Source organism: Pteropus medius, unplaced genomic scaffold (genome assembly GCF_902729225.1).
Source record: "Pteropus medius unplaced genomic scaffold, Ma_sr-lr_union100, whole genome shotgun sequence".
NCBI lineage: Eukaryota > Metazoa > Chordata > Mammalia > Chiroptera > Pteropodidae > Pteropus > Pteropus medius.
In genome coordinates, this window is record NW_024349799.1 from 8,452,590 (window position 1) to 8,474,548 (window position 21,959).

Sequence of the window (21,959 nt, forward strand, 5' to 3'; positions counted from 1 at the left end):
TCCTCAGGCACGCGGAGAGGCGGTGCCGCTTGCGGAAGAGGCTCCGGGACCTCTGCGCGTTCCAGAGTGGGGTGGGTGGGGCCGCAGTGCCCGGCTCCCGCCCCCTCCTCCCTCCCTTCCTCCCTTGCCTACTAGGTTTCCAGGCCGGCAATCCACTGAGCAGGCACAGCCGGAGCTGCACGACCTCGGACCAGCTCCCGGCGAAGCGCGGCAGAGAAACCTCCCAGAGCGCGAAGCCCCGGCACTGGCAAACTCCTGGAACCTACTCACCTCGCGCCGAGCTGGAGCATCCGCGGAGCCCCGGGCACTGCGGACCGCGGGGCAGTTTTCCCCGCGCGCCTCAACTCCCCACCTCCCCGCGCTCCGCCGCAGGGGCTGCGGCGAGATGGCCGCGCGTGTTGGCCTCCTGCTGCGCGCCCTGCCACTGCTGCTTTGGGGCGGCCTGGACGCCCAGTTCGCGGAGCGCGTAAGCCAGGAGCTACGCAGGGAGGCGGAGGTAAGGGGTGTGTGCGGGTCGGAGAGGGTCCGCGTGCTCGAGACCGGCCAGAACTTCGCCTTCAGGCTACCCAGCCGTTCCCATCTGAGCTGACAATCTGCCTTACCCTCCCCCTGTCCTCTGCAACCTTCACACTTGCACACAAAGGGCCTGGGGCAGCATTCTCCCCACTTGGCAGGTCTGGGACCACACAGGCACATTGATTTGCATCGATTTTCCGGGACAAGGGCAAGAGGGAGAGACAAGATGGGACGGACAGGCAAAAGTTGAGAGAGATAGGGAGTCCTTGCATCCCAGTTTGGCATGGAGCCACTGTTCCTCACCTCTTAGGCTGGGGAGACTTGGCAGTTCATTCATCAGATGCCCAGAGCCCTCCACGAGTGTCAGACACTGTAGAGGCCCCCAGACTGGTGCGGTGGAGAGGGTTCTGTTGACGGGGCTGGAATACCAGTAACAGAACTGGCTTCCTGGGTGGGTGCTGCCTCTGGGGCTGACCAACTTGGGCAAGTCAGTGCCCAAGCTCAGAACAAGTTACCTCAACTGTAAAATGGGTGAGAGTGGTATACTACTCTCAAAAGAGTTTCTTCTAAGGAGCTTTAAACAGTGCTTCTGGACTGAACTTGAGAATAGGGGGTGGGGAGGTGGAAGTGAACCTTAAAGATTTCCCATTTCATTTTCCTCCTTTGGAGTCAACTGCTTGCTATAGGTTGCAGCTTTTTGCGAGGTAGTAGGGGTGGACTTGGGCATCTATTTTCTGGATTAAGGTGATCGTAATAATATACCAGTATCATTTCTTTCTTCCCCAAAGATGGATCTCTGTATTCTTAGCTCTTCTTAGGAGTAGGACTGGGGTCTCCACTATTTTAAGGAAAAGAGATGTGAATAAATTCTAAATTACTGAGCCTGGCACTCTGCCCTAAGACTCTTCCCCCTGCCCCTTAAGAGCATCATTTCTGCTCTAAAACTGCCAGTTGAGAGCTTCTCAGTATCCTCCCACTTGCCTTCTTTGGAAGAGACAAGCTGAATTTGAGAAGCCTGCAGAATGAGGAGGGCCCTCTGAATCTCCCTTCCTTCCATCAATCAGCCAGTTCCTACTACCGCTCTGGAATATCTGAGAATGGCCCTGCTTCAACAAGGAGGTCCTCTCTCAAACTCCCTCACCACCTCCCCTTCCAAGCACTGGTCTTTTGCTCTGCGCTCTTTACTTTTGCAATTTCAAGAATCACTTTGTTTCTCTGAACTTAGAATCTTACAACATCAAGTGCAGAGTCCTTGTGGGCCCAGGAAAAAGCTTCAGTCTGCCAAGCCAAGTCTTGTTAAAAAGTCCCACTCCACCTCCCCCCAAGTACAGGTCCCAGGCAACCCTTGGCCAGAAAACAGAGACAATATCTCTGCCACCCCTGCCTGCGGTGGCCCAAGATGAAGAGAATTTCATCTTGGGGTGTACTTGAGAAATGTAAAATTTAGCAGATTAAGTCTCTTTCAGTGTATTTAACATAAATGGGGGAGGAGGATTTTTAACTCTGAGAACGAGAAACATTCTAAAAGCATAAAAACTCTGGAAATGTGTTATAGGTGTGTATGTGTCCCTATATGTCTATGTACATAGGTATGCATTTATGTGCAAATTTGTCTGTCAGTATATATATATGTATTTCTGTATATGGTCAATTGCGTGGGTTTCAGTGTATAAAAGGGGTTAATAATAACTATTTCACAAGATTATTGTGTGGTCTCATTAAGATCAGCACAGTGCCAAGGAAAAAGAAAGAAGTCTATAAAAGAAAGTTGCTCTCAATATCGTTGTTAGTATCTTTATCATTATTTTAGAGAACGGAGCTGCAGATTAAAGTCCTGGCTTGGTGACTAGCTCTCCTAAAACAATAACACAGGGCAAAATATGTAAGGCAACTATTTTCAGCATTGGACAACAGGCGGCACAGGGCTATAATTCCTGAGATGGTGTTGCAGTTACTTTGGCTACATTACAAATTGCCCTGAAACTTGGTGAAGTAAAACAACCATCTATTACATTCATAGATATTGTGGAGCACATCAGGGCAGCTTGTGTCTGCTCTGCAATGTCTGGGGATGGAATCATCTGAAGGCTGTTTACTCACCTATCTGGTAGTTGATGTTGGCTGTCAGCTGGGGGCCTCAGTTCTCCACGTGGGTCTATCCACATGGTCTCTTCTCTCCATGTGGGCCAGTTTGGGCTGCCTCAAAACATGGTGGCTGGGTCTCAAGGATGAGTGGAGTGGAATGTGGGAGAGAGAGAGAGAGAAAGAGAGAGAGAAGTTGTGTCCTCTTTATTACCTAGACTAGGAAGTTGCATAGCATCACCTCTGCTGTATTCTGTTGGCTGAAACAGTTGCACGCCCCAGATCACGGGGAGGGAATATTGTGAGAAAAATATGGGAATAGGAGCTACTGTGTGGTCATTTAGGGAACCACAGCCATCCGTATAAGAAAACCGCACAAAGTGAGCCCTAAGATTACTCCAGCTTTTTGCTTGGGTGTAATTCCCTGATTGCAGTGCAGGGAGCTAGACCCCAGCAAAGCACAGCAGTCCTGCTGAGCTCACGGGCAAAGGTCAGAGTTCAGGACATAGAAGAAAAGAAATAATAAAAACAAGATGTATGACCTTCAGCTAGTCCCTTCACTTCTCCAGGCTGCAGTTTCCCCTGTAAAATAAGTTAAATTTCTTAAATGACTTTTAATATTCTCTCTAGCGCTAACATTCTTGGGCTTTGGTGTGTTTGTATGCCTATGCCTTTGTGTGTCTGCTTGCGTGTCTATGTCTGACTGTCTGGATGTGTCTGTGTTCCCATGTCTCTGTGTGTATCCCTGTACCCTGTGTGCATGTGTCCCCTGTGTGAACACAAAGTAATAAAGTTGAGGGCTTTCCAGAGTGGGCTTTGCCTGGGAGGAGACTGCTTACAAAGCTGCATTATGAACAAGGTCATTGTTGCCCACTTAGGAAAACTAGGGCTGCTCACAACTCTGGTGAGTAGGAAGGGCCTCTACTGCTGAGTTGCAATATTGAGAGTTAATGAATGACATAATCACCCTGGCCCCTCTCCTATTCACAGCCAGGCCCTACCCTGTTCTTGGGCGACACAGACTATCCCAAGGGATCCATCTGTGATGCTTTGCTCAGACCTTCTTTAGAACAACCAGGCAGTATGTCTAGGACCTCCCTTCCACTGTTCTCCTGCTCAGCTATCCTGATGTGCTGTACAACAAGGAGCCGGGGAGTTTGCTTCTCCAGGGAGACACTGGAGCTTCTGTAAAACATCCACCCCCAATGCTGTGTCTGTTTCTCATACCCCAGAGCCATTCATTTGACTTTTTGTGAGTCAGAAACTCAAAAGCCCGGGTGTGGAAACCGTTCCCAAGAGCTCAGCTTAGTGACTCATGAGTACAAGATGAATAGAAGTGCAGAAGAGGCTCTGAAGGGTCCCAAAGGACCGTAAGTTGGTGGAAAAGTAGTTGGCAAGCCAGCTTGAAAATCAAGAAATCTAGTGAATCTGGGTGGTAAAAGCAGAAATAAAAAAGAGACAGGTAGTTAATTCTCCCTAAACCCAGCCTTGGTTAGGGCATTATTTTGCACCTTAAACTTAGCCTCACAAGCCACGTGAACACGATGGATCCTGACAGCATGGTTATTGGATGGTAGAAAAAGCACAAGATGGGGTCTGGATGGCGGCTGGCCAGCTAACATTTTCCAACTTTTTTAAAGATGGAAAATGAAGGAGGGAGCAGGGATTACAGTAAGAGGTATTTAGGTTACACCCAGACAGAACTTTGTGAATATGAGACTAGGGACAAGGGAAAGGAGGAGTAGAGAAAAGGAGTCAGAGAGAGAGAAGGTCAAACCTATACCCAAAATAATGGAAAGAGGCTGAGCTGGTCCCACTGCCCTGAGGCCTTCAGTAGACCTCAAGGGTCTGAGAGCAAAAGCAAAGCATCCTGAAAGCAGATGTTTGTCTTTGTGAAGGAACATGCTTCAGTCTTGGTGAATACCTGTGGCTTGTCAGAAATCTGGTTTGAGGTGTGATGAGAGGTCTGAGCCCGGCCTCTATTGAAAGCTGAATCTGCCACCTGAACAGCTTCTTCCCTCTGCTCTGCCCCTAGACCTGCTTATAAAGGAGACAGAAGGAATCCAGTTAGAAAGACCCCCAGTTTTGCCTTTTTCTTATGTGAGGGCCATCTCCCACTGGAGAGAGCAGCTCGGCCCCCTGCTATCTCAGTCTTAAAGCCTCTGAGTCACTCATTTAAATGTGAAACAAAACATCCTGGATAGGTGTCAGCATAGGTGTCAGAGTATTCAGACTCAAGTATGGTTCTGTCACTCACTGAGACTCCTTACCAAGGTACTACACTCCCCTGAGACTTATTTTCTTCATCTTGAAAATGCCTATGTTCTTGCAAGATAATTGTGAAACTCAAAGAAGGCTTAATCCCCTTAAACGCTCTACAATAGTCAAAGGCTCACTGTGCTCCTGACTACCAGAAAACGTTTTTATTTATAGGACACGCGAGGAAGAACGCCAACTATCATCCCTTGCATCTTGACTTGGCTTATAATGTAAAAGATGTATTGGGTGATAAACAGTCACATAGAGTCACGACGGAAGACTAAAATCATAAGGAAAAAATATGACATGGAATAAATCATAGGTAAAGCAACATGGTTTCTGTGTAAGCTTGCCATTTTGCAATTTTTAAATTCCTGGTTTCATTTTTGCTGCTGCAATTCTTTGATATAGAGTGTGTCTGTCACAGCCACTCTGTGGACATGAGACTGGGAGCTGTCCTTCCTAGACTTCCAGCAAGAAAGCTTTGTGACTACAGAGGGGAAAATAATGTTTTTAATGGGACAATTATCATAAAGCGTTCCCAAATCATCTTCCTAATGGATTTTCACAATTCTCCAATAAGAAACATAAGCAGTATTCTTACCCCCATTTTATACTTTAGGGCACAGAGAGGTGAAATAACTTTGTCATAGTTCACACAGATAATCAGTAGTAGACGCAAGGCTGTAATAATAGACAGACCTGGAATATAACTTAGCTCTAATCCAACCTCCTCGTTTTATGGAAGAGGCCCAGAGAGGCACAGGACTTGCTTAAGGAAACATAACTAGCAGCAGCACCAGGAATAAAACTCAAGATACTCCGTCCAGTGCTCTTGCCCTGCCAGACCAGTGACTCAGAGTTCCTGACTCAGGCCTGGATTCATTTTGCTACACCTTATTGCTAGTCTTGCCCTGCTCAGAAATGGCCAGAATTTCCCCTTCCCTCAGGCATTAAATGGGCTGGGCTCTACACACCCTCCCATGACAAGTCAGGACAGATGCAAGAATAGAACCCCCAGAGTTCCGATTCCATTCAGCTTTCTGGGTCCTGGGAAGAACTGTTTTCATTTTACCCAGGCACCACAGCCATTCCTAGGGCTTTTCAGAGGCGACTCCCCAGGAAAATGGCCCCAGCCCTGACCAAGTAGGTGAGGCAGGTTGGCATCAGCTTTTAGGCCCAGGCATGGTGAATCACCGAAGGGGCACAGCCCTCCCACTTCCTCTCCACTCAGCTCAAGCCCTGAGCTCCCCAGGAGAGAAAATGGGTGGAGAACAGGGAACAGAAACCTGGTATTTGAATTGCAAAGCAGAGGGGAGGAGCCTGTGTACTACCTCCGCGAAGGAGGAACAGGTGACCAGCAGTGGAGCTCAGAGAGTCCCTGAGAGAACACAGGCCCCCAGGAAAACTGCAGTTAGGGACAAGCTGGGATGAGAATGAGAGCTCCATCTCCCAGTCCTGTGTCTTTTCCTGGGATCCCTTTGCCACACTGCCCCCTACCCCACACCCCAGCTCTGATATAGACAGGGTTTTTCTCTCACTTTTGCAGGGGAAAACTGAGGCACAGCAAGTGGACTCACAGAAGAAGGTTAGGGAGAGCTCCAGGAGCAGAGGGTGTCCCAAGCCTGCCTCCTCCTCACCAGGCACATGGGTCTGCCCACTCAACAGAACTTTGGAGCACTCAACACTGATGATATCAAGGGGAACTTACTTTGTATTAAAAAAAAAATTTAATATAGATATATTAAACATAAAATAAGTATAGGGGAGTTCTTAAGTCCTTATAAGCCCCATGATAACACTTCAGTGCTTTTATGGAAATATACAATGTCAGATTCTTAACATTTATTTTTCTCATTCTTTCGGTGTCTCTTGGCTGGTGTCCTGGATGTGTGCTCACTGCCTCCTGGGAATCCAGCTATGCCTTGCAACCAACAAGGTCCTAGAGACAAGTCAGGAGAAAGGCTCAAGACTTCTCCTCTGATGGAACCCTAAAAAAGATCTCCACCCTCATCCTACCCTGCACAACTACCTTGTCTTCCAAAGCACCAGGCACAGGCCCAGCCAGGAAACAGGAGACGCCGCTAGTCAATTTCCCCTCCCTCTTCCCCCTCTGTCCAAGGCTTCATCGTTCCAGAACTGGAGCCAACAACCTGATAAGGTCTGGGTGGGTTTGTGGGGAGAAGCACAGGGAGTGCCAGCCTGTTGGCCTGTGACCCCATCTCTCCCAAATCACTTACTTAGCAAAACTACTTCTAAAGAGACATTAATTCCCTGACTGCCCTTAAAAAGCCACTCTCTCCATCCTCACCAGGGGAAAGGGAGGAGGCTAGGCAAAGAGCCAGGCACCTGGCTGGGGTGAGGCAATTCTGGGAGAGAGCACCTGAACTGAGAACAGAAGTGTAACTGCCTGTTCAAAGCAGTTCCCGTCTTACAGATGGGTTGCGTTCCAAAAGTCTGTTATTAATTTTCCCTCTAAGATTAATCAACTAGATCAACTGTTTATTGAGCATTTACTATATGCCAGGCACTATGCTAGATGTGCATTGCTTTATTTAATCCTTCGGAGAATTCTGTGGAATTACTCTTGTTCTCACATTATGGATGAGAAAATGGAGGCTCAGAGAGGTTAAGTAATTTGTCCCCGGCCACCCAGCAGAGTCAGGGTTGGGAACAGATTCTGAATTCCAAGCCCAGTGGCTATTCCATGATGCCACACTATGCTGAGCAGCAAATAATCTTTCAGATAAAGCCACTAGAACTCCTTTAATCCATTATGCATCCCAAAATAGTGTACACGAGAAAAGGGAAAAAAGAAAACAATAGTGCTGAAATTCTAATAAATTATTGCAGAAAAACAATAAAACGAACTTGGAAAGTTCTATTGTCCTAGCATAATGGTTCCTTATGGTAAGTGGCTTTATTGAGAAGAGGACATGGAGGTCATTAAAGATGGATGCAGTGAAATCCACCAAGAGGAAGCTGGATACTTGCAAAGGCTCAGGGGCTTGCAGATCCTGGCTCAGTGGCTTGGAGATCCTGGCTCAGTGTCTAGTTTCAGTCCCATTTTGTGCCTTTTCCTTGAGGCAGCAGCTATGATTGGAGTTGATTGGAGTTAAGAAATACAGAAAAGTGACTAAGAGAAGAAGTAAGACAGAAAATTATTTATGTTTAGGCAACACAGCAAGGAGTGGTAAAAATTAAGAGATGATGTGTGTCTGTATGAGAATAAGCAGCTGAGGTGACATTTTAAAGAAGCGATTCATGGGGCTTAATCAGTGAGAAGGGCAAACAGCTAGCCTACAAGTACATTGTTTCCCCCTCAGGGTAGGACTGGTGACAGGTAAGGACAATGAGTCACACACTTCTCTCCACTGTCTTTCAAGAACTCAGTTCTTGAGAGAGCAGCTTCCAGGTATATGAGGGCAGGCAGTGAGTAAAAGGCACTTGGATGGTGGGACCTTCTCCTTATATTGATTTTCCTAGGAGATCTCATCCAGGTCCACAGCTTCACATCATCTATCTACAATGCTAAGAGAGTCCAGCTTCTCCCCTGAGCTCCGAGATCATACAGCTAGTGCCACTTGGCATCATCGAGTTAATCCCCTCTTCTCCACCCCCGCAACCCCAGCTGTTTCTCCCTCAGACGTCCTCGTACAGTAAATGGCATTACCTTCCAAGGCAAAAATTTAGGAGCCATCCTGGATTCCTCCCTTTCTTTCATTCCCCACAATTAATCCATCATAAAGATGAAAATAAAACTCACATTTCTTACGCTGGCTGACAGTCCACCTCTCTCTTTGACGTCATTGCGTGCCCTGCTGCTTCTCATTCACTGCTCCGGCCTTCCTTCTGTTCCTTACATACACGTCATTCCAAGCTCAGGGCTTTTGCATTCGCTGCTCCCTCTGCTTGAAACTCCCTTTCCCACCTCGTTGCAACGTCCCACCTAGTTATTTCTCATTCTTTAGAACTCAGATCAAACATCAGCTCTTCAGAGGGTCCTTGCCTGACCTTTTGACGTAAACTTTCTTTCTAAATTATTCTTAATCACGTCACCCGGTTTCTTTATTACACCAAAACGCTCTCCTTTATCTGTTATCTGTGCTTTTATTGTCCGTCTCTATCCGTATCAGCACCTTAAGGGACATCTCGTTGACCGCTGTACCTGGCAAAGTACGTAGTACATTGCATGAATTAACAAACGCATGAATGAAAGGAGAAAGTTGCAGGATTCTGATTCAAAAAGTAGTTCTCTAGAGAGTTAAGTGTTTATATAAATCATAGGGTTGAGGGCAAGTGCATTTGTTGTTCTTGAGCCTTAAATACATCTGCATCTGGGGAGAGGAGAATTGTTCAGGAAGAAGCCAGAATTAGATAAGTAATTTTCAGTCCATGCATCCCAGAGCCTGCAGGTGATCAGCTCAACTCCCCATCAAAATGGGAAACTTCCTAGAGAGGTGAATTGTATCAGGAGCAGAGTCGAGGTATATGAATAGTGCATATCTACATAATGCATATTATAATAGCTACTCTGTATGGAGCCCCCACTAGGTGGCGGGCACTTTGCTAAGTACTTTATATTCACTATTGTGTTTCTCACACGTACATACACATACACATAAAAAAAATCCCTGTAAAGCAGGTTTTGTTTCTAATCCTATATTACAGATGAGAAACCAGGGGTTTAGAGAAGTAGCTTGCTAACTGGGATTTAAACACAAGCCAGCCTGACTCCAGAGCCCATAACTCTCCTGCCCAGCATGGCCTGCCAGCTTCCTGACAATGCCATGAGATCCGCAGGGTAGGGACTGCTTGGCTAGTTTTAGAAGTAAGGGAGCTAGGGTTCAGAAATATTGAGTGACTTGCCCAGCTAGTCATCTCTATGGATTTGCCTAACACTGAGTTTACGTCCTTCTGACTTTGATCTCAAGACTTTCTGCCGTATAGCTCATAGACCCTGTTGGGACAAGGGGTGAGACCAGCATGACATATATGCCATGGAGACCAATGTGGGGGAAGGATGCCACACAATAGGAACAGCTGACCTCTCTCTCTCCCCCAGGCATTCCTGGAGAAGTATGGCTATCTCAGTGAACAAGTCTCCAAAGCTCCCACATCCATGCAATTCAGCGATGCCATCAGGTAGGGCGAGGGATAGAGGGGACTTGTGAGTGATGGGGTATAAGCTTAGATTGCCTCCTCCCTCCTGCTAGAAGGCTGGCCTCCCACGTGTTTCCAGAGGGTCATGCTCCATTGCTCCCTTCCGCCCCAGTCCCAGCCTCCTGCTGTCTCCAGGGCAGTTCCCTGCCCTCACTCCTACCACTCACCCTCCTTTTGTGGTCCTTTATCTCAATTCCTCCTGACAGGGAGTTCCAGTGGGTATCCCAGCTGCCTGTCAGTGGTGTGCTGGACCCCGCCACCCTTCGCCAGATGACACGGCCTCGCTGCGGGGTTGCAGATACTGACAGTCAGGCTGCCTGGACCGAGAGGGTCAGTACCCTGTTTGCTGGTCGGAGGGCCAAAATGAGGCGTAAGAAACGTTTTACAAAACAAGGTGAGCACTGTGAAAATCTAGCTAGGCTGCATTCTTCACCGTCCTGAAGCCCCATGGCCAGAAAAACTGCTTGGCCTAAGGCAGGGGAGGGGAGAGCAGTAGACAAATAGAACCTCTCCAACTTCAGGGCCATGTTGGCGAAAACGGACGTTTAAATCATAATTATACCTATGCTGATGAATTTTCATTGTACAAGTATTTTTCAGAGCAAACCTCATCAAGCCCACTTAATTCTTTGATCAGTTTGCTATACAGGGCAGTCAAATTATTGCCAACATTTTTCCTGTATATATTACTGCAGTTATTTTCATTAGAATTGATTCTTTTTCATAAGAATTATTCAACAAAGATATAATTCATCAATCAGTTTTATTTTGTCCATGGCACATTTTTAACAGCTTTATTGAAATATAATTCACATACCATACAATTTACCCATTTAAAGTGTACAATCCAGTGGCTTTTAGTATATTCACAGAATTGTGCAACCTTCACCACAATCGAATTCCAGAACATCTTCCTCACTTCACAAAGAAACCCCATGCCTATTAGCAGTCACTCCCCATTTCCCCTTCCCCCCAGCTCCTGGCCACCATTAAACTCCTTTCTGTCTCCATGGATTTGCCTCTTCTGAACATTTTATCATTTTATACACTACAGATCCTACTGTTGTGGTTTTCCTTCTATAGTTTTGGGGGGTTTTTTCCCCTTTCTCCCCCCTCCTCTTCCTCCTTGTTTGACCAAATCCAACCTTCCAGGGTCAAATGTTACAGATCTAAGATTTATAAAGATATTTATTCTTCTGTCAATTCTTCATCATTTACAAGTTTTGCTCTGTGTAATTTTATTTAAAAAATTTTTTTGTGTGATTTTAACATCTTGATTTTTTTAGTAAGTCTAATTTTCTCTGATCAATTTTTTTCAGTTTTCAAGATTTCTAACAAGATGGGGTTGTTTAGTCAGGTTTTCTTCAATAATTAATTTTACCGTGAGCACTTTGGGCTATTGCCTCTTTGAATTTGCATTAACTGCTTTTACCAACAATATTCATTGTGAACAAGACAGAAGGCGCATAATTTGTTTTTATTTCTTAGCTAATTCAAAAGGAAATTGCGGATATTTCCCCTCAGCTGTTAGAGGATAGCTTTTTCCAGGTGTTTGCCAGTCCAGTCCACCCACTCCATCCCCAGTACTGACTGCTGTGTTTCTGGGCAGCAGAGGAGAAGGACAAGATAGAAGGGAAGAGCAGCGTGAGCAAAGAGACCCTGGTAGAGCAGGAAGAGCAGTGTTCCCGGAGCTGGGGCTCTAGGTTCATCAGCTGTGTGACCTGAGCTGTCACTTTGCTCTGTTTCCTCATCTGAGACACAGGCCCCTTCAGGTTGCAGAAGAGAGATGGACCCTGTTTACCAAGGGGAAAGGCTTGTGAGAATACAGTGGGAAATGGGGCAGCCCCAGACACAGACTCAGCAGTGGCACTTCCAGACTGGAGATGGTCTCATGGAGAATTGGGATGATACTTCCTGGACGTTCAGGATGTGACCTGAGCACTCGGGATGCTTTCTTCTGGCAGCATCTCATCTTTTCATGCCCAAAGGAAAACTCCGATGGAGTCTGTCACTGTCCAATTCGGAGCATCTCTTTTGGAAAGAGAGTTGGGCTAAGGTACCTCCCAGGCAAGTGGCCTCACCCCCACCAGCAGAGCCCCATTTCACTGTCTGGCACTGACCCCTGGGCCAGACAGCAGTGGCCAGATTAGACAGAGAATTTCCCTCTTGGTCACAACATGACCCACGGCAGCTTCACTTCCTTCACCTCCTGGGTGGGAAGACATAACCTAGAAAGAAGCTGTGGGCTTGGCAGGCACTGAGCACTTCCTATGCCTTAGGAAAGAAAATGTAATGATAACAGTTAAACTGAACATTTATGATGTGCCAAGAATGGTTCTAAGTGGATTAACTCATTTAATCCCATAACGACCCTATGAGATAGGGTCAAACCTTTATACCATTATAATCCTTGTTTACAGATGGGCAAACTTATGAACAAAGAGCTTAGGCAACTTTCCCAGGCAGGGCCACATAGCCAGAGTATAGCCAAACCTTCTTGTTGGGAGGATTAAGTGAGATTCCAGATGTGGGAAACCCCAGAATATGGGTAGGTGCTTAAAAAATGATGTGGATTCCTAGGCCAGTGACTTTTCACTATGTGGGTGAATGCTATTCTGATGAAGCTGGGCTCTAGGGTACGGCTGCCAGATAAAATACAGGACTCCTGTTAAATTTTAATTTCAGATGAACAACAAATAATTGTTTTGTTTTTATATACTTATACTAAGAAAATTATTTGTTGTTTACCTGAAATTCAAATGTAACCAGGCATTCTGTATTCTAATTTGCTAAATCTGGCAACCTCATTCCAAGTGTCTTCTCCCCTCTGTGCATGCAGGGCTGATTTTTCAATCTCCCATGCTCCCTCACAGAGCTGGTTGGTGGGGAGCATAGGGGTGCAAATGGGGTAGAAAGGAGGAAGGGAATGGATACTGAGCACCCAGCACATGTCAGGCAGCTTCCCATTGCTATTTCATTTTTACCATGAGGTAAGTCTTATCAACTCCAACTTGCAAATAAGGAAACTGAGGCTTGGAGGAATTCCATAATTTATTATGAGAAGTTGTAAGTAGAGGTACTAAATTCCAACTCTTGTTCTTTCCACAGCATTAGTTGCCTATTGGGAGTCACGACTCCAGCCAACATCCTCCCCAAGCAAAGAATCTAGCTCTTCTCCCGCCCTATCTCCTTGTCCTTTACGGTTCCCTTTTTGAATTTTGGAGCAAATGCGGCAGGGGGCGGGGCGGCATGCAAGGTGCTAATGTGGCCTAGAGATCACCATGGAAACCAGCCCTGCATGGCCAGGAGTTTGGGATGGGGCCTGAAGTGGCCGGCCTGCTTCAAGGACATAAATCTAGAAGACAGGGGAGGGGGCGCAGCCTGCTATCTGGAGGTTTCTTTCTTCCTGGCAGGCACACCAACAACCCACCACCCTGCTCCCCTCACAAGGAAAATTAGTCATTTTCTCTCAACTCCTGTTCCTAGTTGTCCTCTCTATCCTCCCCCCTCACCCTGCAAACACGCGCGCGCGCGCACACATGCACGCACACACACACACACACACACACACACAGTTTCACAGAGAATTTTTATCCTGCAAGGTGTCACCTTCACTGGCTTCCTAGAGTGAGAAAGAGAATTGCCCACCTTCCCCATTTCCTGCCCTTGGAGTAAGGGGCACCTTAGCTGGAAAGAATCAGAAGGAGCTGCCTCATAGTTTTCTAGAAGCCTGAAGGTTGGTGAGGGGGGAAGCTGGGAGTCATTTACCCACAGTGGAATATGAAAGCCCAGCACCCAGTGCCCAGCAAAAACTTATAATGCACTAGAAGCATTACTGGCATATAGTGAACCCTTGGGCGGTGCCTCTGGATGCCTGGCCTTTCCTCCCTTAGAATCCTTCCCTCTTCCCTCCCTGAGGGCTGGTCACTGGCTGGGAGGGGTTGGGTGGCTGCCAGGCCAAACAGGCCCAGGGAGGCAACATTGCCTTGAATGGAGTTTGGCTCAGGGGTGGGGAAGGGACATTCCCCTCCCTCACTTCCACGGGGGATGGGGGAATGGAAAGGGCTCTTTGCTCTTGTGCTAAGACCCTCCCTTCCATCTGGAGAATTTTAGCTCACACAGAGACCCTGCTTTGACCCAAAGGAGCGATGTTTAGGCAAATTTATAAGTCTCAAGCCTTAGTAAATGTGCCTGCTTTTCTGTGTGGTATAGTGGAAAGTGCACTGAATTAAGTGTCAGCATCAGTCTGTGACCCTGGGGAGGTCCCTTCCCCTGGTCTCAATTTCCCCAAAATAGAGGAGAGGTTGTGTAAGGAGATGGCTAAACTTCCATGATTTCAGTCCTGCTGGTTCAGGCAAGGACATGCCCGGGACAAAGGGGCAGGAGGCCTGAACCTTCAGCTGCCCCACCGAGGGGAGAGGGGGCTGTGCCCTCTGGCCTGGTCTCCTAGCACAACCAGTCCTGCCCTGCCCACTTGTTACCCATGCCCCAGGGATTAGGTCCATTTGGGAAACTGAGACTTGAAAGACAACATGATTCTTGTGTGCTTCTGGGTATAGAAGTTCTGCCTTCGAGCTGTGAGTTTTCCACCTGTGACCACGATCTCAGCCCCTGAGCTCACAGAGCTCAGAAATGGTCTGTGAAAAATAGAATAGGGGCCTTCTAAGCACCCTGGTCCTGGGTGTGTGGTGAGCTGCAGCTGGACCCAGACTAGCTGACCTGGGGCTCTGGCAAGAGGCCTGCGTCTCAGGCCTCCGGAAGGAATTGTGGTTTTGGACAAAGGAATAGAAACACTTAACTAAGTGGAGATGGAAAAATTTCTCTTGGTCAGTGACAAAACACACCCTTTGTTCTTATTTATTTTCACCTCAGAGCTTTCTAGAGTCCCTGAGGAAGTTAAGGGGAGGGTAAAGGGTCAGGGAAGGATCCCAAATAAATGGATCTTGTAGTTCCTGGTCAGTGCAGCCTCCAGGCCCTGGAAAGGGAGGCAGCAGGAGGGGTGGAGAGGAGGGGTTAAGGGGCAGCCATGGCTGGGACCATGGTGGGTAGAGGCTGGGATTTGCTGCCAGCAGCAAGAGGTACAGAGTGGTTTTCAGGCTCAGCCCAGGCTGAGGAGAAGAAAACCCTAGACCAGAGGGTCCTTCAGGTCGGAGGCTTTTCCTGGACAGAGGTCGCATCTCCCTCAGGCCAAGCCACTAGACTGGGGACTCATCGGGATAAGTGTAGTCCTATCTGTCTAAGAGCAGTGTCTCCCCAACCAAGTAGGGGGCTTCCCAAGGCAAGGGCTATGTCTTACCTACCAGATTAGGGGCTCCTTGAGGGGTAGGCCTATCTCCCCATCATATGTGTCCCCAGGAACCAGCCCCAGGCTTTGCAACAGGTATGACTGATGCAGCCTCTCTGGGTGGCAGGCAACAAGTGGTACAAGCAGCATCTCTCCTACCGCCTGGTGAACTGGCCCCAGCACCTGCCTGAACCAGCAGTTCGGGGGGCCGTGCATGCCGCCTTCCAGCTGTGGAGCAACGTCTCAGCACTGGAGTTCTGGGAAGCCCCAGCCACAGGCCCTGCTGACATCCGCCTCACCTTCTTCCAAGGGGACCACAACGATGGGCTGAGCAATGCCTTCGACGGCCCAGGTGCTGACACAGAGCCTCTCCCACGTGGCAGGAGGGAAACCCAACTGGGAGAGGTAGTCTGTGGAAGGCAATGGAGCATTCACTCTCTCTGTGACCTTGGCCAAGCTGCATCCCCCTTCATTCTCCTCATCCATAGAATGGGAACAATGTCCCTGCCCTATTATGTACCACATGGCTGAAGGGACAGTGAGATGAGGTTCTGCATGCAAAGTGCTTTGCAAACTCTGAAGAGTATTGTCTATTCTGGGAGAAACTTCTGAGATCCTGTCATCCATTCCTTGCCTCTAGACAAGCCTGTGCCTCTCTTATTCTCCAGAAGTGGATGTTCTGCAGACCAAGGATCTAAAAACATCCAGAGGCCACCACTATCCTACTCCTGCCCGCCCCCTACACACAACCATAGTCATTGCCACAGGACAAAGGCATTCTACACCCTGCCTGCCACAGAAGCGCTTAACGTAACCACAGCCCAGATCAGAAGGTTTTCCTGTTTGCCCCCAACCTGAAGGCTTCTGGCTGTAATTTAAACTACTTTCCTTCCATTTTGCCCAACTTGGGACTTCAGAACCTAAATTCAGACTATCTATACATCCTTTTAATCCTCTCCATTATTGAGGAAAGAAACCTGATCAGACCCCTTCAAGTAGGTACTTAAGCCCTTGTATGGCTTGGGAACATGGGTCCCCACTTTCTTGCCTTCTTCTGCTTTCCATCAGGCCCACTCAGAACAAAGCCCACTTCCAGGACCTGCTGCCAGGACCAGGGTAGGACTGGGAGAAATCTAGGCTTTTCAAGAATCCACATGTAGGACACACATGTGTTTGCATGTAACTCGTTTCACTCATGATATCTACATGAGTGAGATGTTTATATTCATACCACCCAGATGGAACCTGATAGTAAAGAGCGCTGGACTGGGAGTCAGCTCTCTGATTTGGGACAGTTGTTTTGTCTTTTTGAGTTTAGTAGAAAACCTGTCCATCTGTCTCCCAGGATTATTGTGAGAGCTGAACAGAAAGGGCTAACATTGCTCAAAGCACATTCAAAATAAGAGGTATGTATTCCTCCTGCACATGGCCAACTCTCCATGGCCCATGAGGCTCTCCTTTAATGGCAGCCTCCAGAACTTTGTTGGTCTCAGTTGGCCTGGGTTCCAAGAAGGCAACGCTGGAGGGACCCTCAATAGGCTTCCAGGCTGACATTATCACAGTGCTCTTTGCTGACCCATGCCCCTGCAGAAAGTGAATTGTGAGGGGCAGGGCCCTGAAAATTGCATAACTGATAAGCTCCATCTGGGGCATGATACAAGCTTGAGAATCATTGATGCAGCCCAACTCGCTCTGTTCACTCCTATTACAAGCTGGGAGGTAGAGACCCACAGAGGGGCCCTGGCAGAAGCAAGGCAAGAATATATATACTTTTTATTAAATTCTTCATACACATAAACACAGCCAAACCCAGATCAAGAAGCAAGTTTATCAACAGCTGAGAAGGTCCCATCATGCCCCATTCTTGCATAACCATTATATCGACTCCTACATCTTTTTGAAAATCATTCCTATGTAGCATTTGTTATGTGGTAGGGACTAAGCATTACATGTAACATACACAGATACGTTCCTTTTTAATCCTCAGAACAACCCTGTGAGAAAGAACTTCGTTATCATCACTCCCATTTCCACGTCAGGAAGCTAAGACTCGGAGGGGTCAAGCTACTTGCTCAAGGTCACACAGCTAGTAAATGGTAAAAACAAGGTTGGAACCCAGGCAGTTTGGCCCTATGCTGTATGTACAACACTCTGTCTCATAGGTGTCAATACCCCACATCCTGGTCATGTGTTCACTGCTTCTGGCAGACTTAATTACAAGGGAAATTATGCAGCAGAAAACAGCCACACATTCACCCGAATAGCATTTGCTCCGGGCGGTGGGAACTTGGGGGCGTCTCAGGAGGTGACTCATCCTGACCCTCTGCGCCGCCTGCAGGGGGCGCCCTGGCGCACGCCTTCCTGCCCCGCCGTGGCGAAGCGCACTTCGACCGAGACGAGCGCTGGTCCCTGAGCCGCCGCCGCGGGCGCAACCTGTTCGTGGTGCTGGCGCATGAGATCGGCCACACGCTCGGCCTGACCCACTCGCCCGCGCCGCGCGCGCTCATGGCGCCCTACTACAAGAGGCTGGGCCGCGACGCGCTGCTCAGCTGGGACGACGTGCTGGCGGTGCAGACCCTGTATGGTGAGCCACCCCGACTCTCCTCACCCGCTGTGCCCACCACCGGTCCCATCCCTGCAGTACTTGAGTACCCGCTCCTCAAATCGGATCCCCCGTTCTAAGCGCAGGAATCCGCCTCCCGCGTTACGTAGGTCCTTCCAAATTCTGAAGCCTAAGGCTGCCTCCAATCTGAAAAACGTCTGGTTCCTTTCCCCTCCATGCTTACCCTCTGTCAATCCCAGCCAATTCCTGTGCAGTCCTCCTTTGCGTTCCGATTCCGATTCCCAACTCCTGGCCTCGGCGGTTCCTCTCACATTCCTGCCCGGTCACCCGGACCGAATAATCGGTCCCACCTCTTCCCCATTCCCGCTCCTAGCTGCGCTTTCTATCATCCTTCCCCTCCATGACGCTGATGCGTATTAACCCCAAAGCCCGGCCTCTGCCTGGTAGTGGACTCAAACAGGGGATTCTCCCCCTGACTAAACTAACTAGCGCTGCCACCCAGAGACCTGCTTGGACTCCAGGCCCCACACAGCGCCTGGTCTACCTCCCTCAGCGTGTATGGTGTGGTGGGCAGGGCCAGGAGCCCTGAGTCCAAAGTATCTGTTCCATTCCTGATTAGTAGTTGCTTTGGGGCAAAGCATTTCCCCTCTGAGAGCCTTCAGTTTTAACTTCTGAGAAAATAGATAATAATTGAGGTCCTGCTTACCTCACAGGGCTGTTGTACTAGTGGGTATCAACATGCTTTGTAGCTTAAGAAACCCACACAAATGTAATAGTGACAGCTGCTATTTCATGAATGTCTACCATGGGCCAGGCGTTTAACTCAGTCACAACACACTCATGATGTATCTTTTTGTCCACAGACAAGGAGAATGGAGATCAGAGAGGACAGGCAACTTGTCCGAGATTACACAGCTAGGAAGTTACAGTCTAGGATTCAGGAGCTGGTGCCAAATTCTAAGCGTATTGGACTCTGCCTCACTCTCATAAGTGAAGTATAGTGATATAATTTATAAGTGGTATAATTATCACAGCATGGGCCCCTAAACTCTGCCTTCATGCCATCTGCTTTGTCCAGGACTCAGAGAAGAGGACCCTCTGTGCTTCTTAGTTCCAAACCCTTGTTTGGTCCCCTGCTCCAATTTTATCTCGGTAGGTTCCTCTTTCTCAGACTGTTCAATAGGACAGGACTTCTGAGTTTAGGGCTATGGTTAACACCAACAACCAAGGACAGCTCTGAAGCCACCAACCCCCACTTCCCTGCCCCTCATATCAGATGATGAAAAAAGGAACCAGGTGGGGGTGGGGAGAGGTCTTGAGCCCTCAACACACACCCCCAACCTGTGTGCCTCTCTCCCTCTTCTTCTCCATGAAGGGAAGCCCCAAGGAGGCTCTGTGGCCATCCAGCTCCCAGGAAAGCTGTTCACTGACTTCGAGGCCTGGGATCCCCACAGACCCCGGGAAAGGAGTCCTGAAACCCGGGGTCCTAAATATTGCCACTCTTCCTTCGATGCCATTACTATAGGTAAGATGGTGCCCTCCATGCCTTACTTCCTTTTTCCCTCCTCCCCCACATCTCCAGGGGTCTCCAGAGCTGGAGTTCAAAGTTGGAGGCATGAATTATAAAATCCAGAAATTCCAAGCCATGAGCATTCTGCAGGGTAGCAAGCCCAAGCCAAGCAAAACACTGCTTCCTCCTGTGCACTTTCCCCTCTGCCCCAACTGTGCACACTACATCCCTCTCTCAACAGTTCGGGAAGCTGGGTTCTAGGAAAGCACCTCTCCTGGAAAGAAGGCAGGAGGCTGATGGTTACTGCTCAACTCTCTCTTGTGTCTCTGAGCAGACAGGCAAGGGCGACTGTACATTTTTCAAGGGAACCACTTCTGGGAAGTAGCAGCTGATGGCAACATCTCAGAGCCCCACCCACTGCAGGAAAGGTGGGCTGGGCTGCCACCCCACATTGAGGCAGCTGCAGTGTCTTTGGAGGATGGAGACTTCTACTTCTTCAAAGGTACCGGCCCTGGGGCAGATGAGAAAATTGAGACCTAGAGAGGGAAGGTGTCCTGCCCAAGGTCAAAAGATGGGGAGGCATCTCGATTCCAGTCTGAACTTGTGGCCCCAGGAAACTCGATCAGGAGATTCCTTCAGTGGTGGATTGGGGAGGTGAGGTGTGTGTGTGCGTGTGTGTCAAAGTTGTCCTAGAGAGGGTGGGACAGTTTCAGAGCAGCTTCTAGAAAGAAGCAGAGGATCATTCCTGAGCTCTGCATTCAGTGGAAAGTCATACCTTCCTTGGAACCCTGGCTGTGTGAAGTGGAACATGTCACTTAACTCTTGGAGCTTAAATTTCTTGAATGGGGAAAACAGCCTCTCAGGTTCGTTGGGGTAGGAGGGTGAAAAGAACATGATGTTTGAGGAGTGTACAGTATATTACTTCAGTAAACAGTGCCCATTCATTCATTCAACAGATATTGAGTGCCTTCTGTGCCTAGTTCATGGTTGGGATACAGTAGTGAACAAAACAACTCCTTGCCCTACTAAAATTATTAGTGGTAATGGCACTGAAGAAAACCCATGGCCTTCTCTAGAATCCAGGGAGGAGATCCTGCTACCCAAGAAGTGGGTAGATAGGTCCCTTCAGGGCTATCTGCTCTTCGCTGACACCTGCTGGACATTTAGGCCACAACAATTCCCTCCACTACTGTTTATAACTAAGTATTAGTATGATCCATTTTAATTATCATGAATACTAACCACCTTGGACTCCAACACAAGAGGGAGTAGGGGAATCTGTAGACAGAGGTGGGATGGAGGACCAAAGGGTGATAGCTGCCAGCTCACCCTGACTCTCCCAATGCCCTACAGGGAGTCGATGCTGGAGGTTTCAGGGCCCCAAGCCAGTGTGGAGTTCGCCACAGCTGTGCCGGGCAGGGGGCCTGCCCCGCCACCCCGATGCGGCCCTCTTCTTCCCTCCTCTGAGCCGCCTTGTCCTCTTCAAGGGTGCCCGTTACTATGTGCTGGCCCGAGGGGGATTGCAGGTGGAGCCCTACTACCCCCGAGGCCTGCAGGACTGGGGTGGTGTACCTGAAGAGGTCAGTGGCGCCCTGCCCCGGCCAGACGGCTCGGTCATCTTCTTCAGAGATGACCACTACTGGCGCCTCGATCAGGCCAAACTGCAGGCGACGGCCTCGGGCCGCTGGGCGGCAGAGCTACCTTGGATGGGCTGCTGGCATGCCAATTCAGGGGGTGCCTTGTTTTGAAGACGCCTCCGCCTCTTACTGAACTGTTGGTGCCCTCATGGCCAACATGTGTCTCCTGCCCCAGGGACAGAACCTGTCTCAGAAGCCTCTGTGCCTCCCTGCAGAAGACCCAGCAAAGAAGTTTGTCTGTGTTTGTTCCCTGAAGAATGTGGCATTGTCTTTGTGCTGTCCCTACCACATGGAGGTGGGACTGGGATCAATCCAAGGAGAAGCCAAAAAGGGTCCCAGACTCCATGGCCTTTTCCTCAAGGACTCTTCTCCAAGCTTTGGAGATTTCATTTCTTCTAAAGGTGCAGTTCCTGTCTATGAGGCTGCAGCTCTGTGCAACCAGGAAGGATGCAAATCTCAACAGAGAGATTGAGACCACTTTACAAGACTGTCGCCTTCCCCTTAGGACCTCTTGGAGAATTGTGACATATTTAATCAGAGGCCCTACCCCCAAGAAGCCTGGTTGTGTTGGGTACAAGGGTCTCCAACATCAGAGGCCCTCAGGGGGTTCAGGACCCAGAGCAAGAGAGAGACTGATGTAGGCCTTTTTGTGGGAGGCTGAAATAAAGAGGTGTCCCAATGGTGGGCCGGGATGAACAAATCAGCTTACCTTGGAATGGTTTCACGTAGGAGCAGGTGGGCATGGATGCTGGGGGAAGTGGAGACCATATTTTTCCTGCCAAGCCATAACCAGAGGACTGTGTGTGTGTGTGTGTGTGTGTGTGTGTGTGAGAGAGAGAGAGAGAGTGAGAGAGAGGGAGGGGAGGGAGAAGGGTCCTTTCCTCAAAAAGCAAAATGTCCTTGCCCCCTCTCACCCCCCAGGCCAAATGGAGAATCATGTGTGGC

General features: G+C 48.8%; 1 protein-coding gene across 4 annotated transcripts; it reads left to right on the forward strand.

Moving 5' to 3' along the window:
• Positions 1-50: 50 nt before the first annotated feature.
• MMP28 (matrix metallopeptidase 28) lies at positions 51-21,714 on the forward strand. Of its 4 annotated transcripts, XM_039885941.1 has the most exons (8): positions 70-496; positions 9,923-10,002; positions 10,227-10,414; positions 15,432-15,656; positions 17,643-17,888; positions 19,243-19,392; positions 19,712-19,879; positions 20,731-21,714. In XM_039885941.1, the coding sequence occupies exons 1-8, from the start codon at positions 386-388 to the stop codon at positions 21,123-21,125; spliced, it is 1,563 nt and encodes a 520-aa protein (XP_039741875.1). In that variant the 5' UTR covers positions 70-385; the 3' UTR covers positions 21,126-21,714. The 4 variants fall into 4 exon arrangements, with proteins under 4 accessions (XP_039741877.1, XP_039741878.1, XP_039741876.1 ...); XM_039885942.1 differs by lacking the exon at positions 15,432-15,656 and having other exon boundaries at positions 66-496; XM_039885943.1 differs by lacking the exons at positions 15,432-15,656; positions 17,643-17,888; positions 19,243-19,392; positions 19,712-19,879; positions 20,731-21,714 and adding an exon at positions 13,129-13,554 and having other exon boundaries at positions 51-496.
• The last annotated feature ends 245 nt before the right edge of the window (positions 21,715-21,959 follow it).

What these genes read in the sequence shown, in the direction of transcription:
- MMP28 (XM_039885941.1), top strand. Translation starts at nt 386, where the DNA reads ATGGCCGCGCGTGTTGGCCTCCTGCTGCGCGCCCTGCCACTGCTGCTT. An exon ending in AGCTACGCAGGGAGGCGGAG is followed by an intron (nt 497 to 9,922) that starts GTAAGGGGTGTG and finishes TCTCTCCCCCAG; the next exon opens with GCATTCCTGGAGAAGTATGG. An exon ending in AGACTTCTACTTCTTCAAAG is followed by an intron (nt 19,880 to 20,730) that starts GTACCGGCCCTG and finishes AATGCCCTACAG; the next exon opens with GGAGTCGATGCTGGAGGTTT.